This window comes from Garra rufa, chromosome 20, assembly GCF_049309525.1.
Source record: "Garra rufa chromosome 20, GarRuf1.0, whole genome shotgun sequence".
In the NCBI taxonomy this organism is placed as follows: domain Eukaryota; kingdom Metazoa; phylum Chordata; class Actinopteri; order Cypriniformes; family Cyprinidae; genus Garra; species Garra rufa.
The window spans coordinates 6,631,355-6,658,100 of record NC_133380.1 but is presented as its reverse complement, the minus strand read 5'-3'; the positions used below and the strand labels follow the sequence as shown (position 1 = coordinate 6,658,100).

At 35.8% G+C, this 26,746-nt stretch overlaps 2 protein-coding genes across 2 annotated transcripts in view; both read left to right on the top strand.

Annotated features, from left to right (window-relative positions):
- Nucleotides 1–3,432, top strand: part of camta1b (calmodulin binding transcription activator 1b) — a 395,800-nt gene extending 392,368 nt beyond the window's left edge. The window contains 3 exon segments of the mRNA XM_073825386.1: nucleotides 1,204–1,278; nucleotides 1,584–1,614; nucleotides 2,906–3,432. Coding sequence (XP_073681487.1) covers nucleotides 1,204–1,278; nucleotides 1,584–1,614; nucleotides 2,906–2,938 — 139 coding nt within the window. The 3' untranslated portion in view covers nucleotides 2,939–3,432.
- Nucleotides 3,433–9,145: 5,713 nt separating this feature from the next.
- vamp3 (vesicle-associated membrane protein 3 (cellubrevin)) lies at nucleotides 9,146–26,746 on the top strand. Its single transcript, XM_073826020.1, has 5 exons — nucleotides 9,146–9,222; nucleotides 16,825–16,912; nucleotides 21,570–21,728; nucleotides 22,869–22,920; nucleotides 25,806–26,746. Coding segments are annotated over exons 1-5 (318 nt in total). The 5' UTR covers nucleotides 9,146–9,220; the 3' UTR covers nucleotides 25,823–26,746.

Genomic DNA, 26,746 nt, shown 5'->3' with positions numbered 1-26,746 from the left:
GGATGAATTACTAAGTATGTGCCAACACTTCAAATGTGACACACTGCCAAGTCGACTTTCTAAAGAATGGCAGCATTCGAAACCCTCCTGTTTACTTTAAGAGACAATCTGTTGTTGAAACAGCACCAAGTAATTATTTAGTTCACTCAACCTGTTGCAGCAATTGCAGTTTGATCCTTACTTGCTAGTGTTTTGCATATACTTTCGTAAGTTAAGGATTTGAATTAACCCATAACCTCAAGTATTAGGTATTAGCATGCAACATTTGTGCTCTGGACATAAAATATTCCTTGGATCATGTGTCTAGGTGATGATAAGTGTGCTTATACATTTTTTGCATTGAAGAACAGACACTAGCCATATCATAGAGACTTGGGAAGGAGAAGTTCACTTCCAGAACAAAAATGTAAAGATAATGTACTCACCCACTTGTCATCCAAGATGTTCATGTCTTTCTTTCTTCGTGAAGGAATGATGTTTTTTGAGGAAAACATTTCAGGAATTTTCTCCATATAATGGACTTCTATGGTGCCCCAAGTTTTAACTTCTAAAATGTAGTTTAAATGCAGCTTTAAAGGGCTCTAAGTGATCCCAGCTGAGGAAGAAGGGTCTTATCTACCAAAATGATTGGTTATTTATTTATTTTTTAATCACAGTTTATATACTTTTTAACCTCAAATGCTCATCTTGTCTTGTTCTGCCTGAACTCTTTTTTTTTCTGGTTCAAGACCACAGATCTTTTTAAAATCATCCTGCATCGCTGCAGAAGTACTGACCCAGTGTTTGCAAAATGAACATGCAAAGAAGATCAAACAACCTTAACGAAAAAGGTAAAACAGCGATGTAGAAAATGAGATGAGAGTTCTTCAACATTACGTAACTGTTTGGAACTGGAAAAAAACGAGTTCAGGCAGAACAACACGAGCGTCTGAGGTAAAAAGCATATAAATTGTAAATAAATTGTAAATAACCAATCGTTTCGCTAGATAAGACCCTTCTTCCTCGGCTGGGATCATTCAGAACTGCATTTGGGATCACTTGAAGCTGCATTTAAACTGCATTTTGGAAGTTCAAACTCGAGGCACCATAGAAGTCCACTATATGGAGAAAAAATCCTGAAATGTTTTCCTCAAAAAACGTAATTTCTGTATTATTTTTACTTTCCAAAGCACACAACCACTTATGCTGATCATTTTGTTTTAGAAGCAGTTTACTGACCAAGAGACAAGACCAGGCTGCCAGAAAAATCATGCGGTTTCTGCTGCGGTGCCGTCACAGGTAGGTCACAGACAAGAACTTCCACCAGGCGCATTGTGTTCCTACAGCCCTGTTGTTCTTCTAGCATGCACACACAGTCACTCTATGGTATACTTGCACCTTTTAGTTTTTCAAAGAGGCACATTAGATAATCTCTGAAGTACACCAACACGATTGTCAGGAGTCATAGGAGAGCAACAGACAAACCTTGGTGTTTTCATGGCTCTGTTAGAAAGCCCTATTGTGTTTGGTCCCATTTCCCCAACCCAACCCAACCTCAGTGTGTACTAATAGCTGTCTGGTGTTGTTTTGCTGTTTATGCAAAGCCCCTTGATGGACCATAGACTATTCAAACGGGTGAGTGCAGCCTCAGTAAATCAGTTCGTACCCCTCGATTTTTCTCTTCTTTTATCTCCCTTTCTCTCCCTTTTCTTTCATCTTGTTCTAAGTCTATGTACCTTGATTTCGGACTCTGCTGTTCCCTATGACTCTATCTGTCCTTTCTTCCCCTCTTTTCTTTCATCTTATTTTCTCTATTGCTTTATGCCTGCATGCATGACGGCCGACTGGAGCCCGAGTTGACCGAGCCTTATATGAGAGAGAGAGGACTATAGATCCAACTAACCAACAAATACAGATGATGCATTAATTGCAAAACTAACAAAGCACTCTCTCTCTCTCTCTGTCTGTCTCTTTTTCTCTCAAGCTCTCTCTCGATCCCTTCTATCTCCCTAAAGTTTCCTCCATCTCTCTTGTTATGAGGATGCTTATGACAACACTAAGGACTGCTGGGTAGTGCATTTGGCAATTGCATGATGGCTAAAGATATGGAGGCCTTGCTTCTATCAGGGCATGCTTGAAATAACATCCCTTTCTCTATGGAAGAGTAACTGTCTTGAATGCCTGGCTGCCTGTTTTATACATCTCTTTCAGCTTTTATAAGCTTGATTTGGGGGCTGAGGGCGGGACGGGGGTCAAACTGTGAGGTAACAACGTGTTTGGGGGTATAAAATGTTGGGTGCTAAGATCTTAAGTGTAGAAGTATAACATGATGACAAATTTATATATTTAGTTAAGAATTTGATGTAATTTCTGTGATGTATTGTGCATGAATTGTAGAGGTAAATATTGTCACTCTTTCAGGGTTATAGCATTAAGATTGATGGTTAACTTTGGATTATTTCGGATCCGGAGGACTTTTTGTTAATATATTAATATGTGTTTGCTTTGTAATCTGATTTTAGACTCAGTAGATCGTTCTTTCCCGCAGAGTTTTACTAAAAGACATTTGTGTTATACGGCGGCCAAAAAGTATTCGGACTTTTAAATCACACTTGTGTGAAAAATGTGTGAATGTCATTGGATTAGATGCAAAATATCAAACCAAGTATCATCTGTGCTTTGATGTTTTGTTATCTAATGCAATGACATTTAACCATTTTTAAGTGTGACTTAGCTTTTTGAGTCACTGTATTTGTGTCCTACATGTTTCTTGAGGGTTTAAAGGTCTTATTAGGGTATATTTGTTGTTCTTGCTGATTCCAGTGAGGAGACTTGGTTACCAGTGTGTGATTCCTCTGAGGGCCCAGAATGCTTGTGAACCCCTAGGCTAACCTTGCAATGCTTTGTTTTTTTGGTCTATTTTCAGGGCGAAAGAATTGAGAAAGGCCAAGGAACATGAGAGCGCCGCAAAGAGCCCCGTCGCAATGTAACATCTCCGAGCGGACTCTTTCTCTTCCTCTTCATTGCGTTTTTACAAGAGACAAGCGATTTCCGAAAAAAGCAAAAATTATTCAGGAAGCGGAAACGACGGAAGATTCATTCATCGGAAACGCGACGGTCAAACTCTAGCAGCGCTGTGACTGATTCTGCTCCTGCATTGTGTATTTTCTTGCTCCGGGGGAACTGAAATCAAGACTATTGGGGAAATATGACATTATCTTCATGGCATTTTTGCACTCTTCATAGATTTTTTTTCTTTAGATTACAAAAAAGGAAAAAAAAAACGAAGGAAAACCAAGGAGCAAAGGCTTTTTATTCCGACGACGCTTGTAAAATATCACGCGACATGAACAGATCGAACGTCATGCTGGAAGCCGCTTCAGATTACATTTTTATATTTTGAAAGGAAAAAAAATACAACAATCAGTTTGGGAACAAAAAAAAAGAACAAAACCTAGAAAATGTAAACCAAAAAAAGGCCTCATTTCAGTGACCATATGCATGCAGAGTATTTGAAATCGGTCTCTCATCTCCACGAATCTTTGTTTTTGACAAATGCTGTCCGTTCATTCAAAGGGAAGCCTTCATATGAATGTAGATGGGGTCAGGGCAAAATGCTGGGTTTGAAATATCAGTGTCTTACCTTTGTCTTTATGGGGGATAGGGGACTTCTGACAACAACTTGGGGGATTGAAGCGAAGCCCTCTGGGTTACTGTTTCGTGTGCACTGTTTTCGACTTTCTTATGGGTCCTTTTCTTAATGTCATTTTTGCTGGCCTGACTTTGTGTGTCCCGTGTTTGTTGAATTGAATCTGGATACAGTGCATGTGTTTGAGCGAAAACGCTCCTGCATGCTATGTAAATGTTTTGTGTTTTCTTTTCATTTCATTCATATTGGTGATATTGTGGCACCATCAAACTGGACCGTATAAGCCTGTTTGTTTCCGAGTATATTGTTATAAAGACCATTATTTTTATATAGTTCAGCTTATTTATTTATTAGCTTCATTGATTTGTTTTTTATTTTCTGCCTTTTTTTTAACGTGTGAAGGTTTTAAATGATCTCCTTGTTTTAAAAACGGACCTTTTTTAATGTGAACTGTACTATCAATTGTGCCACAGCGCCAAACGTATATTTGCAAAAGTTATCTTCCATTTTTGTGTGTGCGTGTGTGTGTGTGTTGTGATACGTTTCTTCATTGTTACCGTTGGTTGATTTCGAAGAGCTCCGGAAAGCCGCCACAAGCTTTCCCACGGAGTTTCACTGAACATTGCCTTGACTTCTTGACTTTTTGAAGGGTCCCTATACAGAAGCTTAAAAAAAAATCCATATTTTTGACTATTGAGTGGTCCCTGTACATACAAAGATGGGGGAAGGAACATTGATAGCCAGAAACTTTTTCCGAAGAGGATTGTATTTAAGAATATATAGTATTTTATTCCTAAATTGGATTATAACACATTAAGAGACGAACAAAAAAATATATTGTATAGTTTTCTTTGAACGCCCAAGATGTACGGTTGTATTGTTTGTAAATATTGTAAATACTGGTTGCGAAGAAGGAGCCATGTGCATGAAACTTTAAGACATTGAACATAATGTAAAGATCAAATGTAGTGGCAATGGTCTGTAATACGATTTGAACAACTTCACTATAAGACTTGGAAATGTTCCTCCACGGAACATTCTCTGAAGCATGACATGAATCACGATAAAACCGTAGATTTAGCGAAAGAGCCAAACGAAACCATCATAACTGGATCTTTCTTTTCAGGGTTAGCGGGAATAAAATAGTATTATGTTTTTCGTTTTTGAACCGATGGTGACCAGTCATGTGAATGCTACAGGACTTAAATAAGCTATTCCTTCGAGAACTAGTATTGGAAAAACTAGTATTGAATGACCAAACTTCACTCACGCACCCAACAGTTACAGCCGAGGTTTAAGGATGAAATGTCGCCACAGTTTTGTCTTGTATAACCTGACTAGAAAGTGTACTCACATTTTAACAAGGTTAAAAGTAGGCCATGTAATTAAAAATGATGTTGACGTGAGGGTTGTGAATGGTTATTTCAAGCAGGCGATTCCCACATGTGCTTACATGCTGAGAGGAAACACTGAGAGGGCATGGAGAAATAATTGTGAATGTAGCTCAAAAACATACGTTTCGACTGCCATGTGTTCATATTCCTCTTTTGTTTGTTATTCTTTCTTCATTTCTTGGGGGGCTGCTACCAACATTCGAAACCCCATGGTTGAGTCACATCGAATCATATTGATTTAGTTTGATTCTTTTATGCTTTGACAAATTTCTCCGAAAGAAATTTGATAGCCCCTGAATTTCCAAAGCGACTTCAGCTGACGAGAGGCATCACTTTAACTTACACCAGCACATTTTGCCTGTTAAAAAGCAAGGGCGAGGAAAGAACGTGGTGCTTATCTGCTGAATTATATTAGCTATGTGGTTTTCTTTCTACTCCCCACATGTAGATCCATCGTTTTAGAAGTTCAGTGTTTCCTCATGATCTCAGAGACTCAATATCAGTATTATTATAGAAAGTGCCTAAAACATTCAACCAATATCAGGAGTGTGTTGTTCCTAAAGAAGTCGATATGAACCAGTTGATCTTTTTTTAACGGTATGCAACGCTCAAGGCTGGTTTTCCCAGGTCTGTTTTCTCCTCTCACTCCCTAAACGTAGACACAGAGTGAAGGCACCTGTCATTTTGAGTTTTTCCGTCCCCCTTTGTTAAAGCTTTGGAGTGACCCAATAACATACTATGCATGCTTTCATTATTTCTTTCATTTTGTGTACTTTTCTTTTTCTCTTTTTTTCCATGTCGGATCTAAACTGGGCCAGGAAAGTAGGACACGCTCGGTGAAGTTGGCGAATTATATAATAATTTCATCCGGTTGTTAGATTCAAGTCAGAGCACAACTCCAAGCGAAGCCGGCCACCCTTTACACTCCTTTTCATCCAAATAATATTCTTCCGACTTGAAACTTCAGGAAATCATAAGCGAAAGTCCTCAGAACTCACCAGGAAAAGCTGTTTTATGGATCACCAGGTATATGTATCTCAGTTTGGGTCATTCATTTTAGGGAAGGGGGAAACAAACAAAAAAATCTGCCTCCCTTTTGTAGTTTTACTCAGGGTGCTAAAACAGGGAGAGGGTGTTTCGCATGGAGACTAGATTAGGTTAGGTTAAGTCTCCGGGTTCAGCTCAGAATCAACAGGAGAAACCACTGGGGATATGTACTTCCATGTGTGCATCACACCGTTCACTGCTTTCAGAGACAGACTCGGGTAACAGGATTGGCCGTGTGTGTTTATAGAGTTTTTAGACCGTTTTTCCAAAACTGAGCAGGTATCATCATTCGTGCAGGTATCATCGCTCATTTAGTATTGCCATATCCCCATGGGATTGGGAATGCATAAGTATACCTCAGCGCCAAATACCTTCAGAATATGGTCATCGTATGAAACAGCTCAGTATACGTGCATCCGGATCATGCTTTGCGTATTTTTGTGCCAGATAAGAGAAATATGCACTTTGTACAGCTCACCATCCGAGTTGAATTCCCTCTCCGAGCCCTGGTATACATGACTGTATGTGCTTTATCTCGACGTATGAACACGGATGACCACACGAGCACATGTGAGGGTTTTAGCCGAGCGAGGGGAAACACTACTGGTGCAGTTGGAAGTTTGTACGATGTCCTAAATTCCTCTCTTTGGAGCTCCGGAAATGCAGGTTAGGCTTAAACAGAACCGAAAAACCACTCGATTATAAGCTTTTCACTTACAAGTACAGAGCAATAAACACTTTGTTTTAGACAAGCTCTTTAGGTTGAACGAATACGGATAAGTCAAACATAAAAATAAAAATCATAAAAATCGCAAAAAAAACAAAAAAAGAATAAATAAATAACATTGGGACATGCTTAGTTCACTTCCTCTTATGCAATTACAGGTACACAGAGAGAGGTGTTCAGTGGTCTGTGGACATTGATTTCATATTTCCCAGCCCTAATGCACGTTTTCATCATTTTAAAATGAAGAATAGAAAAAAAAAGATAAAATATGAGCCCATATTTCTTACAGGGCAGTGGGCTTTCAACACTCTGCATGTGAAGCTAGTATTAGACCTCTGTTTTCCCCTCTATCTCTCTCTCTTTCTCCTTCTCCTTCATACCTGCTTTGTGCTCCTCGTATCCTCCTTCTCCTTTTCCTCCTCTGATGAGTTTTGCCTCATGTGCTGTTTTCTCGGCCGTCTCCCTCTTTCTGTCCTTCTCGTGAGTTTTATTTATTTCCTTAAATTTGTTTATTTTTTTAATATAATTTTTTTGGGTTTCGTTTCTGTTTTGTAACTGTGCATGTGAGAGCATCACTGAATTGTTGGATATGTTTTAAAAAAATAAAAATAAATAAATATTCAGCTGCTGAAGCCATGCAAAACATTTTGAATTGCCCTTAAAATATGGAAAATGTTTTCTGAATGCTTTATATAATTTCTCTGCTGTAAAATAAAATCTTAAAAGAGAAATGCTGCTCATGTTGTCTCTGTTTTCTGCTTTTTTATATAAGGTTATTTTCGAAACAGCATGTCACACAAACACACAAACTTAGTTCCTCTCTCATTACTGATATGATTACTGACAAAACAGACTACATAAAGAAACATTCAGTATATATCACTTACAGTTAACATTAACTATAATTATTAATTTTTATTTATACTAGTGCGATTAAGCACTTCCAAAATAAAAGTTTTTGTTTATATAATATATGTAGGTGTACTGGTGTATATTTATTATGTGTATATATAAGGACACACATGACTGTAACATGCATATTTATATTATTTCATATTATATATATATATATATATATATATAAATATATTTAATATATGTGTATGTATTTATATGAAAATAATATACACAGTACACATACATATATTATGCAAACCAAAACTTTTATTTTGGATGCAATTAATTGCGATTATTCTTTTGACTGCACTAATTTATATTTATCATTTATATTTATCATTAATATCGTATATTTATATAATCATATAAATTTTACTTCATTTTTTAAAATATAAACATTTAAATTATAAAACTTAAATTATTAATTATTAGTAATATAGTTATAGTATTCACCTTTTTCGGCCATTTATAAATTTTATGGGTCTGGCTTCTGGTCTCATCCATGTCCAGCTATTTTTAGCTGTACAAAAGAGCTTGTTTTGCTGCTTCATATTGCAAATTGATGTGTCTTACTATATTATTTTAATGTATTATCTTAATTATGAGCACACTGGTTTGTAGTGCAAACAGTTTTACCATTTACTACACGTTATTATTCCTCTCATAGCAGCTAATGAATTGGAAGTATATACATATAGTACATATAGTTATTTTAATATTAATTGTTTTTAAAAATGATAGAAAACTAGAAACTAGTAATATAAATACATAGCATAATAAATACTAGTAAAATAGAATACAGTATTGTAGAATAATATAGTTTTTATTTATATGTTGTGTTATATATTCATTCGTATTTTATATTTTAGGAAAACATTTCAGGAATTTTCGCCATATAGTGGACATCTATGGTGCCCTTCTATGGAGGAGTTTGAACTTCCAAAATGCAGTTTAAATGCAGCTTCAAAGGGCTCTAAATGATCCTAGCCGAGGAAGAAGGGTCTTATCTAGCGAAACGATTTGTTATTTTCTAAAAACATTTACAATTTATATACTTTTTAATCTCTACACAGAGTACACACAGAGCTAGACAAGACAAGCATTTGAGGTTAAAAAGTATATAAATTGTCATTTTTTTAGAAAATAACCAATCGTTTTGCTAGATAAGACCCTTATTCCTCGGCTGGGATCGTTTTGAGCCATTTGATACTGCATTTAAACTGCATTTTGGAAGTTCAAACTCCTCCATAGAAGGGCACCATAGATGTCCACTAGTTCACAAGTTCAAACTCGGGGCACCATAGAAGTCCATTATATGGAGAGAAATCCTGAAATGTTTTCCTCAAAAAAATTCCTTACGACTGAAGAAAGAAAGACATGAACATTTTGGATGACAAGGGGGTGAGTATATTATCTGGTTTTTTTGTCTGTGCGCGCGCCCGTGCTCATACACTCACGCACGTTCACAGTAGCAGCTGTAGTAGTAACCAGCGGGGCCTTTGCAAATCTTACATCAACTCAACAACCATGTAAGTAAAACTACACGAACATCACTCAAACGATCTCAATGAGATCATACACATATGTGTTTTTATAGTGTTTTATATGTTCATGAATATCAGCGAATGTCAGTCTGATTGAGCGTGTTTGTAAAGTTTGTGCTGGGCTATTGGGTGTGAGTGCGGCTAAAGCAACAAGTTAGCTTAGCATTAGCTTCATAGCTTGATATCGACGTTTATTCACTTTCGGTTTTTAATCCAAGTGCGTTTTAGTTGGGATCAGTGTATGTGATGCTGTCAAATATGTTTAGTGTTCATTGAAGGGTTTTAAAGAGTTTTTGTTTGTTTCTACATCCGCTACATGCTAACGGCTAACGAGTTGTTTCTGAGTGGAAACAAAGTTAGTGGAAAGTTGAAACTTAAAAATAAAAAAAATACTGCGGATACAGATATTTTATCGTCTTAATAATGCATTTGGTTTGTCTTAGTTGTACATGTATTGTCTTTAATGACTATACTGCGGATGTATATAAAAACGTTTATAAATTTATATATAAAATATAAAACGTTATATAAAATAAACAGTTAAATAAGCCTGGCTGAGAATGATTTAATATAACGTTAATTTCAACAACCTCATAGCAGTTTAGTTAATATGCATTGATTCAGTGTTATAGACTGGTATTTTTGGTGACATATGTTGAACTGTAAATATAAACAGTAACTTTAAACACTATGTATGACCCTGGACCACAAAACCAATAAAGGTAGATTTTTTGAGATCTGAAAGCTGAAATAAGCTTTCCATTTATGTATGGCTTATTAGGATATGACAATGTTGGATGAGATGCAACTATCTGCATTTGAATCTGATGGTGCTTGAGAAAATTGCCTTTGAAGTTGTCCAAATGAAGTTCTTAGCAATGCATATTACTAATCAAAAATTAAGTTTTGATATATTTATGGTAGGAAATGTACAAAATATCTTCATGGAACAAGATCTTTACTTAATATCCTAACGATTTTTGGTGTAAAAGAAAAAATATAGAATAATTTTGACCCATACAGCTACAAATATACCTGTGCAACTTAAGACTTGATTGATTTAGAACCTTTGCTTGTAAATTTTTTCCTTCCCCACGTAATTTAAACATGCTATGTTTGGTCTAATTAATTAAAAAGAAATGTATCTAACATGTGTTTAATAGGTCATTAGTAAATGTACATACAGCTAATTAGAAATGAAACTTCGATTTAATATTAGGTTCTTATTAAATGCACATTAAGTATGATTTGGTTAGTTACCTTGATGTAAACAACAGTATGGATTGCACGGTTAATGTACTACTGAATAAGTTGTTCTGCTAATTTATGCTTCCTAAACCATGGAAAAAAACTTGTGGAAGCTGCTTAGTCATATAGAGAAAGACTTAGTAAGCAGAAAAAGGGCACAATATTTTGACAAACTAAAATGAATAGGTGGTAAAGATACGTACAAGCCGTATTAATTAAAATATTAATCTAATATTTCACCTACCTGTCCGGAAATAAGAACAAACATGAATGTTGTCAAGATTCTTTCTCTGGAAATCCTACTTCAGTTTAACCAACCCAAAACACCTATTGTTCATCAGACATTTTTTTGCACTCTTCTCCTTGATTTGTTATAACTTTTGTCAGTCTATAGTAATCCAAATGTTTTTCCTGCTCCGACCAATTAGTACAGCCCAAAGCATGACAATAATTGACTATTTTCAGCAGCAATACTTAACAAAATAAGCAAGTTTCATTCGGTTCAGTGGCATTGTTTACGTTTAGTGCTGCCAACATGGCTGACTGATGATGAGTCATGAAAACACTTTTTGAGACATTTGTGATATTTATGTCTTGTGCTTCTGTCCCTCTCTGAATCACAGATATAGATCAGTGCCCAAATGTAAACAGTCATTCAGTGGTTGAACACCTCTTTATCTTATAGTCATTGTGCTGTGTATAGGTTAGATAGGCTTAGCTGATGTATATTAACACCTCTTAAGAGACTGATAACCCCTGTACAGAATCTATTCCACTGTAACAGCTGTGTGTGAACTTACTGACACTGACCGCCCGTCTGCAATGGGAGTGATGCTGATAAAACACAGAGCTGCTGTGTCAGTGTCAGTTTAGCTCTCAAAACTCACCAGTGCTCTGGATGTTACCGACATGATGACATTTAATGTTGGATGCAATGCCATATACAGCTTTAAACATCATTTTGGATAAAATAAAATAGAAGTGGTATAGATTTTGGCTAATTGGTACTGACCTTAAAGAAAACTGTATAAAAAAATTGACATTTGAGTATTTATTAAGAATTTATACACCTTCAGAGATGTAGATGAGTGTGTGTTTTTATTTTTTTAATGGAACAGTTTTGGAGAAATGTAGCATTACTTGCTCACCAGTGGATCCTCTGCAGTGAATGGGTGCCGTCAGAATAAGAGTCCAGACAGCTGATAAAAACATCACAATAATTCACAAGTAATCCACACCATTCCAGTCCCTCTGTTAACATCTTGTGAAGTGAAAAGCTGCGGGTTTGTAAAAAAACAATTGTCCTCTATCCATATTTTTGCCTTTTCCAGGGACAATCTTGTCTAAATCAGGAGAGAAATATGCAAAGATCAAGCACTGTTTGTTTACAAGTAAAAAACCATCCAAACCAGCTCTAAACAAGTATGTGAGTGGATTTTGATGTGAGAGGACAACAGGAAATTGTCTTTTTTTTTTTTTTTTTTACTGGAGGAAGTGTTATTAAGGACTAATTGAATAGTTAAAATGTCTTGGTTTTTGGATTTCGCACCAAAAAAAAAAAAAACATATTTTGCTTCACAAAACCTTATTTGATGGGCTGGAGTGCAGATTACTTGTGGATTGTTGTGATGTTTCTATCAGCAGTTTGCAGCAAAATGACCAGATTACAAATGTGATAGTTGTTGTTTTTTTTTTTTTTTTTTTTTTTTTTACAGTTCAATAGACAAGAAGGTAATTAAGAGACTTACATTTTAGACACTATATTGCCTGTTTTTGCTATATTTCGCCAATAAAAATCATTCTAAACACAATCACAGCTAGGGCTGCACGATATTGGGAAAAAATTACATTGCGATATATTTTTTTCCTAGCGATATATATTGCGATGTGTACAAATTCATTTATGTTCATCAGGTTGTTTTGAACTGCTTAAAAATCAAATAATAATTCAAGAATAATTGGGGTAAATTTGTAAGCATTTTCAAAGAATAAAAAAATGTAAAAGTACAGTATAATCAAAACCCTGAAATAAAATACTTTTTAAAGATTATTTTGGGTAGTTTCATAAACAGTTTGACTCACCTTATTCACTGTCAATTCAGGCAAATCAAAGCTCTAATATGAAATTAATAATGAATGTTGCTTTTACCCTGATGAAAGGGAAATCAGCTTCTTCCTTTCACGAAAAACATTAAAAGCTTAGCCAAGATGGAGGAACAGCTAGCTGATCAAAGCTCTTACAGGGATAACATTTTTTAGCAGCAGAGCTACTGCAAGCAATTTTTAGTTTTGGAAATCCATTTATCTTTGTTTATTTATCTTTGCTGAAACTTCCGCGTCTTTAGGAGAGCGCGGGTCATGGTTGCTTAGCAACGGCAGACGCCACTCTGCCACTCAAGTTACAGAGCGCTTTGGAAAGAAGGAGAAAGCGGCGTTTTTAGGGCGCGACATGTGAACGGTCCATTAAATTGGTAGTGTTTCCGCGAGTTGTGGCAACAACTGCCAGGCACTCCCGACAAAGCACCTGTTTTTGGTCAGCAGCATCCTTTTTGTATCCAAAATACTTCCATATGACCGACGTTGTGTTTCTTTTTGCCACCAAAGCTTCCATTTCGGCGCTTTTCTCCCGTCCCGCGCTCATTTCGCCATGCGCACGCAGAGACTGCATGCATGAAGTAGGTGAAGCAACGTGTGCATTGTAGTTTTTAAAGAACCCTTATACATGAGTTAATTACTTTATTTTAGACAAATATAGATCCGTGAATAGAAAGTTTAGAAATACAGAAAGTACATTTTTAAATCAGACACACATAATTTTTTTTTTTTGCCCTGCATCGTGACTGCCACGATGTGACTATGTGACTATCGCAATCACTTATTAAGAGTGAATTACTGCCACCTACTGGCAGTTTTAATTTCACATTTAAAGTATTTTTATATTATATAAATAATTTTCAGTATTCAGATGCAGCTTCTGTGATACTGATTTAATTTGCTTAGTAACAGCCTGAGTCTTATTAGGGAAGCAACGAAATAATAATTCTTGGCCGAAGCCAAACAAAATTAGACACTCGACCGAAGGCCAATTACCGAACACGGTTTTTAATGTTTTTTCTCCCATGTATTTTGCCAATTTTTTTCACCATTGCATAAATTAAATTGCCGATATTTGCTTTTTACAGTTTTGTCTTGCTTTTCAAGGAACAAAATCAATTGCAAAATAACAATTTAAAAATATTTATTCAACACTGAACATTTTTAACATTCTAGTAGACATTATAGCCTACCAACAAAGCACAATGTAACTTAAATTTAATAAGTTAGTAAAACAATATTCTTTGGCCATTTTAACACCCCCTATTTGAATCAAGCATGTGTTTTTAACGTACAAATAAATGCAGCCTTGCTGAGCAAAGGAGAATGTTATAATAAATGTATTACTAGAGCTGTTGTAATGATTGTTATTATTTTAAAATAGTAGCCTCAGTACTACTATTTGCTGACAGCAGCAGATTTATGAATTTTTCTCATCTCATCATGCAGATTTCCTTTGTGCTTTGGACTTTGAACACTGGCTAACGAGCTTTGTGCAGCGCTGTCAGAATAGACAACATAATGTACTGTAATTTTTTTTCTAATGGTTTAAGGCCATTTGGTGACTTCAGTCATCATACAGTAACCGGCAATAACCAGCCCGTTCTCTTCTCATGGAAGACATGCGATGTGATACTAAACAGTCTCTTGCTGTCTGTGCTTGTATTGATTTTTGCATCTTTCTCTGACAGTTTTAAATGCTTCCACACTGCCGACATGTTTGCTGCATTAGTGCGCACCTCTATTTGATCATGTCAAGCCATTGTTCGCTATAATTTATTCTGCCTTTTCGCTTATTCAGCCAAACACCAAAAGAGATTTTTTTGCTATTTTTGGCAGAATAATTTCGGTTGCCGAACATTTGGTGCATCCCTACTTATTATTCTAATTTACTGATTAAATGTAAGAATTTGACTTAAAAGGTAATGCACACTTTTAGAAAAAAAAAAAGATTTTTTTTAAAGATGCCCATAAAAGGTAAAAATCAATTTAAACTTTTTGGAACAGATTAATTTCTATTAGTGTGAACTGACCACCACAATAAAATAAGGATATCAAAAAAATGTAGGAGTCAGCTGTCCATGGTAGTCTTTAAGATACCAGCACAATAACAGCTAGGGTTGTGCCGATAGACGATGGTATCGTGTATCGACGATAGTCAGAGATATCGCCTGTTGCTGATGCCTTTGACGATAGTAAGACGATTATTATTATTATTATGCGTCAAAAAGGCACCTAACTTTAGCGATGCAGCGCGGAGAGTCGGTTCTAGGATGCCTAAGAAACTTGCCGCGGTATAAACGTGCAGTGAAAATGGGTAAGAGATTTATTCATCATACAGTGTACATAGATTAAGTGTAGAAAATGTGGTTTAGGCTGAATTAAATACGATATATGAGAATCCGTCTGTATATAGTAAACATAAACATTCACCTCAGTAACGTATGCGTTAACTACAATCACGATGTGATAAAATGGCGCTAAACATATGCACGTGAATTACACAGCACCGTTTCTCCACAATCAATATGAACTGAACAACAACATGAACTGATGACAAAGATCAGACATACAGCGGTAACATTATCGCAATATGACGGGTATAGAAAGATACATTCATTTACATTCACGCACGCACAATTACCGCTCCCTGAAGATAGCAGAGAATGAAACCGAAAGTATACTTAAACCTATCCAACAGAACTACCGTCAGCGCTCTGTAAACGCACAACTTAAGTCACATGCACTACCCTTACAAAACGAATAAGGAATTTATTACATATTGACATATTTACATATCATTAAATAAATTAGCACGATAGTATCGTGTATCGGCGATCTCACAGGCTGACGATAGGACGATATGAAAATTGTGCATATCGCCCAACACTAATAACAGCTAAATACGGTCTAATTATTGTTATCGATAAAATACCAGAAAATATTAAGATGTTTTTTTTTGTCAATATCGCACACCCCTAATTCCATGGATTTACCGTTTCACTCCTTTTTTTCCAGTGTTTTTCTGCCACCACAGTGCATGCGCAGCTGCAAGTGACATAACTGTCATGTCTACTCCTAATTGGTCTATATTATTATTATATTAGTGTCAGATTGTGATAAAATGTCCACTTTACACCCTTAACAAATAGGGTTGGTTTTGTGTAGCCTAAGATTCGCTTTGAAAAGCATGCATTGTGTCGTACTGCTGGGGGATTTTCTGTCACGATCACATGATCTGAGAGCTTATGGTACCTTCCACGTCTGGGTGCGGAATGTGTGTGTTTGTCTTCACTTTTAATGGTTCTGTCTTTCAGTCTCCTGTCGTCTCTCTTTATTCTAACAACGTCTAATTGTCTTCCGCAGCATTAGACAAGTCAAGTCTGGCTCAAGGGCTTTCACATGATAGTGATTTTCTTTTACTAATGTCTCCTAAAATCAATTAGACAGACACTTTGACACCAGATTAGAAGTCGTTGTGCAATTGTGCAAAATTGCGATTACAGATTTTGTTATCCAAATAAAAATTTGTGTGCAAATATCTTCTGCCAGCCAAAGCCAGTGTAAATCTGTTTGCTATATGCACATGATAGTTTTAATTATGAACTTGTTTATCGTGTGTTGTCAGATGTTTACAGTTTCACTGTATCACTTTGTGGTTTTATCTGTACTTCCTCTATTATAATCCTTTTCTTGGTGTGTCTATTTGAAAAAAAAAAACACTTCATGTTTGTTTAGGTGTTTTTTGTACACCTCACCCTGCTAAAGCAAACCTGGTTGCTCCACACTTTTAAAAATAAAGGTTGTTTATTGGCGGCTATGGTGCAACAAACAGTCCATATATCCATATAACAGAAAGGTCATTTAGAATATGAAGATTTTAAGAACTGGTGCTTCTATGGCAACATAGTTGCATTCCTTTTGAAATGAAATGCAGGTAGTGAGTGTTCCACTAGGTGGCAGTAGAATATCACATGCTGTTAACCACACTAGATTTCTATTAGAATGACATAACAAGACGTTTATGTGCTTAACAGATACTTTCTGACTGAGTCAACTTACAATACACGGCCCAAATGACATTAGCAGCAAGTACAGAGTATGTTATGCTTAAAAAATAAATACTACCAGCTCAATTAGATTTTTCTTTGGCTTTGCTTGACTTTTCCAGCTAGCTTGATAATGATGTCTTATGCTTTCTAAGAAATGTGAAATATAAGTCGGGTTTAACTTTGTGTGTCATAGGTCCGCCCCGGGTGCAGATGGCTCTGGTCCTGCAGGGACGTCTGGGAGTAACCGCAGACTGCAGCAGACACAGGCACAGGTGGATGAGGTAAGAAGACACACCTGACACCATTTCCCAGTGTTCTTGAAGAATGGCCGTAAAAAGTCAGCTTCTCCCAGTCTCTCCGTGTGATGTGATCATCTCAGGGATGGTTCCTTTGTAATGGGAACAGTTATATAATCACAGGACAACTCATGACAGTAGTACACGATGTACTTAATGTACTATGACTAATGTGCTCATTTGATATTTAAACAAGCTTTTAGACTCCGCCCATTCCAGACATGACTTAAGTATTCTCACTGTAAACAATCAAGTCTGTACTCTTCCTTTTTTTTTTTTTTTTTTTTACAAACTACTAGAAAGTTGTTATTTCTCTGATTTAGATATACTCATTTATACACACAACCAGTCTTAAGTCGCATTTTGTAGCAAAAGCCAACAATACATTGCTTGGGTCAAAATGATGCCATAAATCATTGGGATATTAAGTAAAGATCATGTTCCATGAATATATTTTCTAAACTTTCTACCGTAAATATATCAATAGTCATTTTTGATTAGTAATATGCATTGCTAAGGACTTCGTTTGGACAACTTTAAAGGCGATTTTTAGATTTTTTTTTGCACCTTTTGATTCTAGAATTTCAAATAGTTTCATCTTGGCCGATATTGTCCTATCCTAACAAACCATACATCAGTGGAAAGCTTATTTATTCAGTTTTAATATGATGTGTAAAGGGTCGCATATGGTTGTGCAAGATAAAACTAGTGCAAATGTGCTGGGACTCCTTATATACATGCGTTTCATAAAATGAGCAGCAGAGCGCTGCTGAATATCCACATAAACCAGCAGGCATGCACATGGACAGCTTTTATTTCATCTGTTCATCAGTCTGTCTAATTACATTTTTATTGAAGCGCATATCTTTGTGTCTAAGCAACGCTATTCATGTAAGACAACTCAGATTGACATTCGTCAAGACGCCAGAACAGTGGTTGATGAGCAAAATTACCCACCACTGCATAACAACTAGGATGTTAATTTCATATCTTGACTGTAATAAAATCAATAAGAAGCCAAATCCATGGTGGTGTGAATAGTAATATGTGAAATTTTAATTTATACAATAATTAATACACAATGTGTGATAAAAAATATAGAAGCAAAGCATAAAAAAACAGTTTCACATCAGTTTCAACATTGATAATAATAGTTTCTTGAACAGCAAATCAGCATAGAAGGATTTCTAAAGGATCATGTGACGCTTAAGACTGGAGTAATGATACTGAAAATTCAGCTTTGCATAACAAGAATAAATTGCATTTTAAAATGTATTCTAATAGAAAACACATATTTGAAAAAATATTTCTGAATATTATTGTTTTTACAAATAAATGCAGACTTGGTGTGCATGAGAGACTTCTTAGTGTTTGTATATGTGAATATATGAATATTTATATATACGCTACCGCTCAAAAGTTTGGGATTAGTAAGACTTGTAATGTTTTTTTTTTTTTTAAAGTGTCTTATGCTCATCAAGGCTCCATTTATTTGATTAAAAATACAGAAAAAACAGTAATATTGCAAAATGTTATTGCAATATAAAATAATGGTTTTTATTTTAATATACTTTTAAAATACAATTTATTTCTGTGATGCAAAGCTGAATTTTCATCAGCTGTTACTCCAGTCTTAAGTGATCATTCAGAAATCATTCTAATATGCTGATTTATTATTAGGAATACCAACAGTTGTGCTGCCAAATATTTTTTTTAGGACTCTTTGATGAATAACAAGTTAAAGAGAACAGCATTTAGTCAAAATAGAAATCTTTTCTAACAATTTAAATCTAGGCTATCGCCTTTTATTAATTTAACACATCCTTGGTGAATAAAAGTAGTACTTTCTTTAAAAAAAATAAATAAAAATGTACTGACCTCAAACTTTTGAACAGTGTATAATGTTAGAAAGCCTTTCTATTTTAAATAAATGCTGTTCTTTTTAACCTTTTATTGATCAAAGCATCCTGAAAAAAAGTATCACAGGTTTTAAAAAAAGAAATTAAGCACCACAACTCTTTCCAGCACTGATAATAAATAATAAATTATTTTTTAAGGATCATGTGACTGAAGACTGGAGTAATGATTCTGAAAATTCAATTTTAATTACAGATATAAATTAAATTTTAATGTATATTAATATAGATAATAAAAAAGTAAACGTTTATTTAAAGTTAAATCAAATGCCATTTAAATGTTAAAGTGCTACTTTCTCTTTCACACTATCTTTTTGTCTCGTTCTTTCTATGTGACTCCTCCCTTAAGTGCAGGGCATAACCCGTCAGCAGTTTTTCCACATCTCTTCTGCAGCTCACCGCAGTCATATTCATGATTTCTGTTCAAGGAATTTTATACCAGGACATATGCAAGTCCCTGCGCACTTTACGCCGTTGACCTCTCCCGTCAGACGTCTTCGTTCAGTCTGGCGCGAGCTCATAGGCTGCCGGCCGGTTATGTAACGCCCCGTCACTATAGTTATGCAAGTGAAACATGGATCTGCACACGCTGGCTCCCCTCCCACCCTGATCTCTCTTAAAGGGGCGGAGCTACATCATCCTGCAACAGGGTTTGTGGAGCACTAGAGCATATATGAGGAGGCTGAGATGTTTGTGTGCCGTTGCCATTGACTTTGTTACGCAATTCTATTATAACCGGGGATTTTCGTGCCTTTCATTACTTAAAACATCTGCTGAAGATGTAAGGATTGTTCAGATCGAATATAAGCAAAAGGATATGATGTCATTTAAGATGTCAGAAAATACATTTGAAACATAGCTTTTACTAGATCGTAGTGTAACCACACATTTAGTCTCAAATTATACATTACATTCTGTTCATCCCATTAAGAAGACAGATTGATTCTCATAAAATCAAGAGTTTTATACAGTCATACTATTAAAGTTTATTTTAATGTCTGTTGTGGACATGCAAAAAAAAAGAGAAAGGACTAGATGAATCATCGGTGTTCCTGGTCTGTTTTCCAAAAAGAAAATGTTAAATGCAGGAAATGTTGTCTACTTTTAGGAGTACCTTTATTTGGTCGGAAAATACAGTAAAAACTGAAATTATTACAATTTAAAATAACTATTTTCTATTTAAATGCAGATTTTTCAGCATTGTTACTCTAGTTTTCAGTGTCACATGATCCTTCATAAATCATTCTAATATGCTGATTTGCTGCTCAAGAAACATTAATATATATTTTTTTATGAATAGGAAATTCAAAAGAACAGCATTTATTTGTAATAAAAATACTTTGTAAAATTCTGAATTGCACTTTTGATCAATTTATCAATGTCTTTCTTTCTTATTTGAAAGTATTTAAAAAAAAAATTCCTGTGATGCAAAGCTAAATTTTTAGCATCATTACTCTAGTTTTTAGTGTCACATGATCCTTCATAAATCATTCTAATATGCTGATTTGCTGCTCAAGAAACATTACTATTTTTTATGAATAGAAAATTCAAAAGAACAGCATTTATTTGTAATAAAAAAATGTTTTGTAACATTATAAATTGCACTTTCGATCAATTTACCAGTTGCTTGCTTTATTTGAATGTATTTAAAAATGTCATTTATTCCTGTGATGCAAAGCTGATTTTTCAGCATTGTTACTGTAGATTTCAGTATCACATGATCCTTCAGAAATCATTCTAATAGGCTGATTTGCTGCTCCAGAAAAACTTCTAAACATTTTTTAATAGAAAACGTAAAAAAAAAAAAAACATTTATTTGTAATCTAGATCTTTTGTAACATTATAAATTGCACTTTCAATCAATATATCAGTTTCTTTTTTTTAAATACTACTTTTATTTCATCTTATTTTTATTTGTCACTAGGGCTGTGCAATATATCGAAATTATCAAAATATCGCTACAACTTCACTTCAAAAATCACTCACTGCTTTTGCTTTAATAACTTTTGTAGCTTAAATAAGATTCAGTGCATATTAAATTCATAGAGTGAAGACTAAGACTGTTTTGTTTTTTCCTTTTCATTAAACTGATGTTAACATTATTACACTAATGTTAAAATGACATTATGTAATGCTAGAGTAAAACATTACCGTTCACTTTCAAAAGTTGTTGTAGGGTGAAACATGTATGCTAGTTAAATTATAATAAGAATCGGAATGGGCTTTATACATACATACACATAAATAACCATATATATGACAAGATAATTATAGAAGTTCACAGAACTTAACAAAAAATGATCACGTATCGCATTTTTCTTCAATATCGCACAGCCCTATTTGTCACATTCTGCCTAGATAGCTTTGTGAAATCTCACTTTATCCTACTTCATATCAAATGTACTCAGATTTGATTTATTAAATCCCACAGCATTTTTCTTTTAATGTGAACAGGCAAATGCTGGAAACTTCATGTTCTATCCAGTTAGGATGCTGTGTTTCTCCCTGTGCTGTTAGTATGAAACGCTGACCGCTAAATTACATGTTCCTGCTGCTTGCCTGGTTTCAAGAAGTCTCCAGCGATGCTGCCAAAAGTCTCACGTCGTTAAACTGATTAATAAACACATGTCAGTATTTCCTGACCTTGATTACTTTTCCAGCCCTTGGAATCACTTTTCTACAGTTTTACTAAAAATCCTCTAACAGGAGTCCTCTGGTTCCTCTAGGTGGTGGACATTATGCGAGTGAACGTCGATAAGGTCCTGGAACGAGACCAGAAGCTGTCCGAACTGGACGATCGTGCCGATGCCCTGCAGGCCGGCGCTTCTCAGTTTGAGACCAGCGCTGCCAAACTCAAGAGGAAGTACTGGTGGAAGAACTGCAAGGTATCCACACAAGAGACCATTAGTTTTAAATTTGCTCCCAGTTTTTTGAGGGTTTTGTTTTTCATGCAGTTGTAATATAATCTAATAAAACTCTGTAATATAACTTTTACTGTGTTAAGGTCATATGCAAAAAACAAAAACACTATACAGTTGAGGTCAAAAGTTTACACCCCCTTTTAGAATCTGCAAAATGTTATTTATTTTACCAAAATAAGAGGGATCATACAAAAATATTTTTTATTTAGTACTGACCTGAATAAGATACTTCACATAAAAGCACTACATTTAGTATTGTGCAAGTACTCAATGAAGGCAAAATGAGTTAAATTTATCCTGATCTTCAAATTCACAAAGTTTTTAACCCATGGCTCTTAATGCATTGTGTTTCCTTCTGGAGCATGAGTGAGTGTTTGAACCTTCTGTAATAGTTGCATAACCCTCAGTTGTCCTCAGTGTAAAAAGAAGGATCTCAAAATCATAGTCATTGTTGGAAAGGGTTCAAATACACAAAAATGCAGAATAATTTGTGGGACCTAAAAGATTTTTCTGAAGAACAGCAGGTAGATTAACTGTTCAGGACAAACAAGGGACTCACTAAACAAAAATAATCCAGGTGACAACACAGTATTAAGGCTTGTGCACACCGGTTTGACACTCCACATCCTGTCTGACCAATGAGAGTGGCGCTTTTGTTCATGTAAACATGACTTGGTGGCGTTCAAGCGAAACGGGCACACATTGATACCTAACAAAGAAGAGGAAGTAAGTAGACGAAGAAGATGCATCAATAATCGCCCCCAGTGTGCACAAGGCTTTAAGAATCAAGGGGATATAAACTTTTGAACGGGGTTATTTTTATAAATTCAACTATTATTTTCTCTTGTAGACTATATGTAAACATCTATGCGAAATGTCTTATTCAGGTCAGTACTAAATAAACAGTAACACGCATTTTGTATGATCCCTCCTATTTTGGTAAAATAATTAACATTTTGCAGTTTCTAAAAGGGGGATGCAAACTTTTGACTTCAACTGTGTATATATATAATTTTTATGTTGTTGTTTGTTTTGATAACAAGTGGATAACATTTGAACATACGGCACCAAATGACGATGTGAACTTGTTTGTTGTCTTTACAGATGTGGGCCATTTTGATAGCTGTGGTTGTGATCATTATTGTCATCATTATCAGTGAGTATCAAAGTGTTTACAGCCTCCTTAAAGGATAAAATAAAGAATAACACTTTTCTGATAATTGACTCACCCCCATGTCATCCAAGATGTTCATGGCTTTCTTTGTTCAGTCGAAAAGAAATTAAGGTTTTTGAGAAAAACATTCCAGAATTTTTCTCCATATAGTGGACTTCAATAGGGATCGACAGGTTGAATGTTCAAATTGCAGTTTCAGTGCAGCTTCAAAGGATTCTACACAATCCCAGCCAAGGAATTAAAGGTCTTAATTTAAAATGTACAGTCATGGCCAAACGTTTTGAGAATGACATAAATATTGGAAATTGGAAAAGTTGCTGCTTAAGTTTTTATAATAGCAATTTGCATATACTCCAGAATGTTATGAAGAGTGATCAGATGAATTGCATAGTCCTTCTTTGCCATGAAAATTAACTTAATCCCGAAAAAAACTGTCCACTGCATTGTTAAGAAGGCTTCAGGGCGTCCAAGAAAGTCCAGTAAGCGCCAGGATCGTCTCCTAAAGAGGATTCAGCTGCGGGATCGGAGTGCCACCAGTGCAGAGCTTGCTCAGGAATGGCAGCAGGCAGGTGTGAGCGCATCTGCACGCACAGTGAGGCCAAGACTTTTGGAAGATGGCCTGGTGTCAAGAAGGGCAGCAAAGAAGCCACTTCTCTCCAAAAAAAACATCAGGGACAGATTGATCTTATGCAAAAGTATGGCGAATGGACTGCTGAGGACTGGGGCAAAGTCATGTTCTCCGATGAAGCCTCTTTCCGATTGTTTGGGGCATCTGGAAAAAGGCTTGTCTGGAGAAGAAAAGGTGAGCGCTACCATCAGTCCTGTGTCATGCCAACAGTAAAGCATCCTGAGACCATTCATGTGTGGGGTTGCTTCTCATCCAAGGGAGTGGGCTCACTCACAATTTTGCCCAAAAACACAGCCATGAATAAAGAATGGTACCAAAACACCCTCCAACAGCAACTTCTTCCAACAATCCAACAACAGTTTGGTGAAGAACAATGCATTTTCCAGCACGATGGAGCACCGTGCCATAAGGCAAAAGTGATAACTAAGTGGCTCGTGGACCAAAACGTTGACATTTTGGGTCCATGGCCTGGAAACTCCCCAGATCTTAAAACTTGTGGTCAATCCTCAAGAGGCGGGTGGACAAACAAAAACCCACTAATTCTGACAAACTCCAAGAAGTGATTATGAAAGAATGGGTTGCTATCAGTCAGGATTTGGCCCAGAAGTTGATTGAGAGCATGCCCAGTCGAATTGCAGAGGTCCTGAAAAAGAAGGGCCAACACTGCAAATACTGACTCTTTGCATAAATGTCATGTAATTGTCGATAAAAGCCTTTGAAACGTATGAAGTGCTTGTAATTATATTTCAGTACATCACAGAAACAACTGAAACAAAGATCTAAAAGCAGTTGAGCAGCAAACTTTGTGAAAACTAATATTTGTGTCATTCTCAAAACTTTTGGCCACGACTGTATGTACTTTTTAACCACAAATGCTCGTCTTGCACTAGCTCGACTTCACACATTACATAGTCATGTTGGAAAGGACATTCGTTACATAGGCAAAAGTACCAACTCAGTGTTTACAAAGCGAACGTGCAAAGAAAGTCAAACGACCTTTACAAAAAAAGACTAGATAAGACCATTGTTTCTTGGCTGGGATTGTGTAGAGCTCTTTGAAGCTGCATTGAAACGGCAATTTGGACCTTCAACCCGTTGGCTCCCATTGAAGTCCACTATATGGAGAAAAATCCTGGAATGTTTTCTGCAAAAACCTTTGTTTCTTTTCGCCTGAAGAAAGAAAGATTTAAACATCTTGGATGACATGGGAGTGAGTCAATTATTAGGAAATTTTTATTCTGGAAGTGAACTAATCCTTCAACTACATTACATAGGCAGCAGTTGCACAAGAGGCGTGATCGTGAGACGCCAGCCAAATTTATTTGATTATTATTAAATAAGTTGTTCACTTCCAGAACTAAAATTTAGATAATTTACTCACCCTCTTGTCATCCAAGATGTTCATGTCTTTCTCTCCTTAGTCATAAAGAAATAGTTTTCTGAGAAAAACATTTCAGGATTTCTCTCCATATAATGGACTTCTATGGTGCCCCCAAGTTTGAACTTCCAAAATGTAGTTTAAATGCAGCTTCAAAGGGCTCTAAACGATCCCAGCCGAGGAAGAAGGGTCTTATCTATCGAAACGATGGGTTATTTTCTACAAAAAAAAAAAAAGTTATATACTTTTTTTTTTTCTGTGTGAACTCTGTATTCCGGTTCGAGGCAGTTAGGATATGTCAAAAAAACTCCCATCTCATTTTCTCCTCCAACTTCAAAGTCGTCCAGTTTTGTCTTTTTTTTTTTACCTTCTTTATTCACTCTTAAAAAACAGGGTCGGTACTTCTGGAGCAATGTTGGATGATTTAGAAGTTGGAGAAGAAAATGAGATGGGAGTTTTCTGACATACCTAACTGTCTTGAACTGGAATACACAGAGATGATGCAGAGCTAGACTTTTTTTTTTAAAATATCCGATCATTTCTCTAAATAAGAACCTTCTTCCTCGGCTGGGATCATTTATAGCCCTTTAAAGCTGCATTTAAACTGCATTTTGGAAGTTCAAATTCGCGGGCACCATAGAAGTCCACTACATGGAGAGAAATCTTGAAATATTTTCCTCAAAAAACAATTTCTTTACGACTGAAGAAAGAAAGACATGAACATCTTGAATGACAAGGGGGTGAGTAAATGATCTGTACATTTTTGTCCTGGAAGTGAACTGCTCCTTTAAAATGCATAGTAGTTTTATGAAAGTATATTCACTTTAAAGGAATTTATTCCCTGCTCCTTTTCTCTTTCAGTCTGGTCGCAGTCATAAAGACATAAATCTGGTTATGATTGGAGGAGAAGATCAGGATATGAAGGAGTGTCAACTTCAGAAAGAGAGAGGGATAACAAACGAACGAATGAATGAACGAACGCTCTTCCAGTATGTTCTAACCTGCTGATTTTCAAAAGCATATCTTGTAAACTATCCTCAATGTTTTTGTTTTCCTTTTTATAGGTTTTGTTTTTAATGACTAGGATTTGAATATGTTCCAGAAAGCCATTTCCAAAAACATCTTAACACACTCCTCTGTGCAAACCACAGAACAGTGACTGACAGTGTACAGGTTACAAAATGGTTCAAACCCATAAAACACACATTTTCATGATTTCGCCATTATTTAGAGGCCAAAACATGTGTTGACCAAAACTCTTGTTGTGAAAGCCATTTGCCAACATCTGATCTCATTGATGAATCCCTCATGGACTCTTTTAGTGGACGGCCGTAATCAGACACTCTTGTTTTGGCCGCTTCAGAGTCGTTCTGTGCCAACAAGACATAAGAGCCTTTGCTGAACAACCACAGACGTGCCTTTAAACAACTCCACTGCCATCCTGTAACAACAGCACATGACTTTGCTCTGATTTTACTCAGAATATCTGCACAAAAATGTAAGTTTGAGATATTATTGAAAAAATTTAATTTTGAAGTTATAATTGACTAATAATTTAACCGCATTATATGTATTGCCTTATGTAGAAATAGTTTGCTAGGAAATATCTTTGCTTAACAAGATTTCAGTAGTATTTTGGTGTTTTCTTCACCTCTCGCTCACGGTGCCAAAACTTTTGGAGCTTTTTTTTTTTTTGTATGTGTATAAATTGTAAACAAGTGCAATTCTATACTGTGGCCTTGCAAACCGTTAAGCCTGTCGAATTGCCCGTGTTGGCTCAATAAAACACAGATTTAACATTA